Raw genomic sequence first — 4,098 nt, 5'->3', positions numbered from 1 at the left:
TGATATGGCTAAAAGGACTTCTATGTGACTTAGGTGTGTTCACGACTCAACCAATGACCTTATTTTGTGACAACCAGGCTGCTATGCACATAGCATCAAATCCAGTCTTTCACGAGAGGACGAAGCACATTGAAGTCGACTGTCACTATGTTCGTGAACAAGTACAGTCACAGGTGATTCAGACACATTATGTAAAAAGCTTCGATCAGCTGGCCGATATATTCACCAAACCTCTGGCCTCTCATCAGTTTCAAAGACTCCTCTCCAAGCTTGGATCCATCAACCTTCTGGATCCAGCTTGAGGGGGAGTATTGGATGGTTGTTTATTTGAAGTAGGGTTGGAAGTAGGGTTCCTAAGAGTTGGAAGCATCATGGAGTATCATGGAAGAATAGAATAATGGAAAGCTAGCTAATGCATGGATTCAAACTTTCGGCTAAAACTTAAGTGATGCTTTAGTGCATCTTAGTTTAATATCTACTTTAGGCATAATGCAAGCCTTGATGATGTTTAGTTAGGTAGAGTGGAGACCTCATCATCATTGTAAGGATTAATTAGTGGTTTAAGTTAGGTGGAGGTGTCATGGAGGGGTCTTAACTCTCCATTGTTTCCGTAGCTTTCCTCTTAGTTTTCTATAGGTTCCTCTATATATGTTTTGTTGTTCTTGTAACTAAAAATGATGAATGAATGAGATACAATTCATTCCTTGAAAATCAACAGAACCCCATATTTGGTAACTGTTAAAGTTTCAGAGAGACAGGTTAATGGTCCAACACTGATATTGTTCCTAACTTAATCACCTGCTAACCAGCAGGAGTAGGGTTTTGTCCTAAAAAGCCTCGGTGTAATGAGGAATGGAATTAGGTAATTACTCATTGTAAATTCTTTTGTCAAATTCCCGATGTGGGATTTCCAACACTAACTAGGCGAAATAATTTGAGATACGAGATCTATCGAAGCCCAGTTTTGAGTTCTTGGAGTTGTCATTTGCACCGGTGGCCGGTGTTAGAGAAGCATCATGTAGTGGAAAAACATTTCAATGCAAAGAAATAATTTGTAATTACACTGGAATGAAAAGAATCATTTCTTTGATGCTGGCATTAACTTATGTTCTCGTAGACTCGATTAATTCGTAACATCAATGTAGAATTTATTCACTCCTTACTCAATATATTGTACATGTTTCGAGTGTAGAGATCTAAGGGCAGCAACAGCAGACCCCGTTCAAGCAGGACTCACAAGTCTCGTAGCAGCAACAACAGCAGCACAACGCGAACAAGCTGCAACACAAACGCAATCCAACCATAAACAGAAGTATAAGTTGAAGATGGAGGAGGAAAATTCGAAAAGCGAAGATTTAACGATTAAAACAAACCAAGCATAGAAGCAGCCTTTCTCCTCCTTGCGTCGCTGGACGTGATCGCAGCACGTCATCCTTTGTCTTGGTGGTGCATTCATGCCTTTTCTTCTCTGATAGGAGGCTGCAGAAAAATACTTCAAAGGATACCAGAAAATAGCATATATAAGGGCTTTGTACAAAGGGTTGCAACTTCTAACTTCTAACCAGTTGGATGTTTTCTCACTGCTCCATTTATTTTTGTAGTTAGAAGAATGGAATATGTCCATCTCCCAACCTACCAATTTCACGTGGAAGCTTTAAATGTGAGCAGAAATATGTGACTTTCAGTTGAATGACAACTTCAGACACGGAGTTGTAATTGACATTTCAAAATAATCATTCGGCACTTCCTTCTTTACGAGAAAAAAATTGAGATAAAACAAATGTACAATTAACAAATTGGTAATAAAATCTTGTAAGGATTTTGATTTTGGTGCTTGGTTGTTCAAATTTTGTGGCGCATAAAATAAATGAAGACAATAGCCTTGTTTTGATTACCCTTTAGATTCAACGAACGTTGAAAAAAAAGTGGGTGCTACCTTGAATATTTTATCCATGTGAAGGTAGAAGATGTAGAAATATGAAGAAAACTTTCCTCCTAATCCCCACAAAAATGGTAGAATTGAGAGGAACAAGTTTTTTTCATTACATTCCATCCTCTATCTGCACTTGGACAAAATATGCAAGTTGGCATCTAAATATTTATTAAACAGTCATTGAATCTAGTGAATTTACCCAAGCCAAGTCAATAAATGAGAGAACTAACCAAGAAATAATTGTTTTATTGACACTCTAAAATAGTCATTTTATATACGAAATTTATTAGTGTGTATATAATAAAGTATACAATCCAGGTAAAAAGAAGAAACAGTGTGATTAAAGGAAGTCCATTAAATACCAAAAATGGCAAAATGCAGACTTACAGAGAATTACAGACGGATCACTTTTATTTTTATCATTTTTTTTTTCTTTCTATCTAATCTAATCCAAACTCCCCAAACAACAAGAGAAAGCCTCTGTACATACATCTCCTTGTATTTTTCATTATTTCTCTCTCTCCCTCTCTCTCTCTCATCATATGTAAAACAGTAAAAGGCCTCTTTCAGTGTGTGCTTGTGCATTGCGGAGGCGTCCTCGGAGCTAATCCGATCGCCTCTGAGCTTTTCATCAACCGGAGCCGCTTGCATGTTTCCACAAACATTCTGTTCAAAGAAAATGAAGGATCAATACTGAATAAATATGAACAATTTACTCAAAACATTAGAAAACATTAATTGTGTGGCTCAGGATCGTCAATATTTTAAATATTGCGGTCTTAGTCTTTATTCACAAGCTGACAACATTAACAAGAGATTGAAATCTTACTTCCATGGGACATCTCCAACAAGCATCCAATCGTCATCTCTGTCTTCATAAGTTGGTACATATTCTACCCCATTTGCAGGGTCCATAAGCTTGCTCTCATTTAAGTAATTACCTGCAGTAAACATTAGAACTAGGACATGGGACCATGGGTTTCCAAAAAGAAGATAAAAACTACTGGTTTTCTAACATGGGCCGAAGCATATTATGCATTTGGATTCTCGGCCGTGAATGTTTAGCAAGTAGATAAAAGCACAGTACATATTATGCGCCGATTCATTCTAGAATTCTCAAAAAACTACAGATAGTGTTGTTAGATACATACGGATTGTTAAGAAGGAAAACATGTCCTCAAGAGCACCCAAAAGCTGCTGATAGCTATTGTACATCTCAAGATCAACCTTGCGCAGATATGGAGCTCCATCAACTGCCACTTTCACATATTTGCAGCTCTTCATCAAGTTCTTCCTTGAAACTCTCACTGGTGGCCATCCAACCACTTCTGCCCTGAAATATTCACATAGAATTTTCATCACAACACATTGTAAAAATAAAATTAAAAGAAAACTCTTTTTAGTGTTCATGTAATTTTTTTACAATAAAATGATGTAGACCATCATATAAAATTTCCATCAATCACATTACAAAATTGAAATTAAAGAAAATCCATTTCAGTTTTCATATAAATAGTACAAAAAATTCATGTGAGTGTCCTTAAAACCCATTTCGATGTTCATGTGGTCATCATAAAAAAACCTCACACCAAAAAACTCATAAGTTAAAGAATAGTCAGGGTTAGGCCAAATGGTCAAGACAGTGTGTTCGTCCCTTTCACTTAGCTTCAATTCCCCATCATCGTAGATTAGAGCAGTTTGAAATATCGTAAAACATTTCAATTTTCAGGTAACTGAATTATACAATATATTCATGTGGACAAACTTACTTTGCAGCTGGAGCCTTATGAGTTTTGTCCCAACCATCAACAACACTATATTGACCACAACATTCCACCCCTGCTCCTGACGACGATGAGCTCGAGCTCCCAAAACTAGTATCAACGGTCTCTGAGAATCCACGTTTCGAGCCCGAACCAGGCAACCCTAAGGTCAGCTTCGTCTCATCGTAGTTCAGTCCGGCCGGCGGCTGCCGCTTATTTTCCTGTGACATTTTGAGAACTTTTGCTTTGCTTTTACTTCAATGTGATGGAGTGACCAGCAAGTGTGGCCGGCCTCTTGGTGCCCTGCATAATATATAATGGTGAGAGGCAGAATGTGGCCGGCAAAATGATTCGGCCAGTGGGTACAGGACACGTGGGTAGGAAAGAAAGGCGTGATTTATC

At 37.9% G+C, this 4,098-nt stretch overlaps 1 protein-coding gene across 1 annotated transcript; it reads right to left on the bottom strand.

The window, feature by feature from the left end:
* Nucleotides 1–1,069: 1,069 nt before the first annotated feature.
* Nucleotides 1,070–4,098, bottom strand: LOC137740205 (auxin-responsive protein IAA1). The gene is made up of 5 exons (XM_068480037.2): nucleotides 3,703–4,098; nucleotides 3,085–3,266; nucleotides 2,763–2,874; nucleotides 1,374–2,599; nucleotides 1,070–1,278 (listed from the first exon to the last, which is right to left on the bottom strand). Exons 1-4 carry the CDS (start codon nucleotides 3,924–3,926, stop codon nucleotides 2,500–2,502), a joined length of 618 nt encoding a protein of 205 aa, XP_068336138.2. The 5' UTR covers nucleotides 3,927–4,098; the 3' UTR covers nucleotides 1,070–1,278; nucleotides 1,374–2,499.

The sequence above is a fragment of the Pyrus communis genome, chromosome 9, assembly GCF_041283825.1.
Source record: "Pyrus communis isolate YQ-2024b chromosome 9, ASM4128382v1, whole genome shotgun sequence".
Taxonomy (NCBI): Eukaryota; Viridiplantae; Streptophyta; class Magnoliopsida; order Rosales; family Rosaceae; genus Pyrus; species Pyrus communis.
This window is presented reverse-complemented; position numbering and strand designations above follow the sequence as displayed.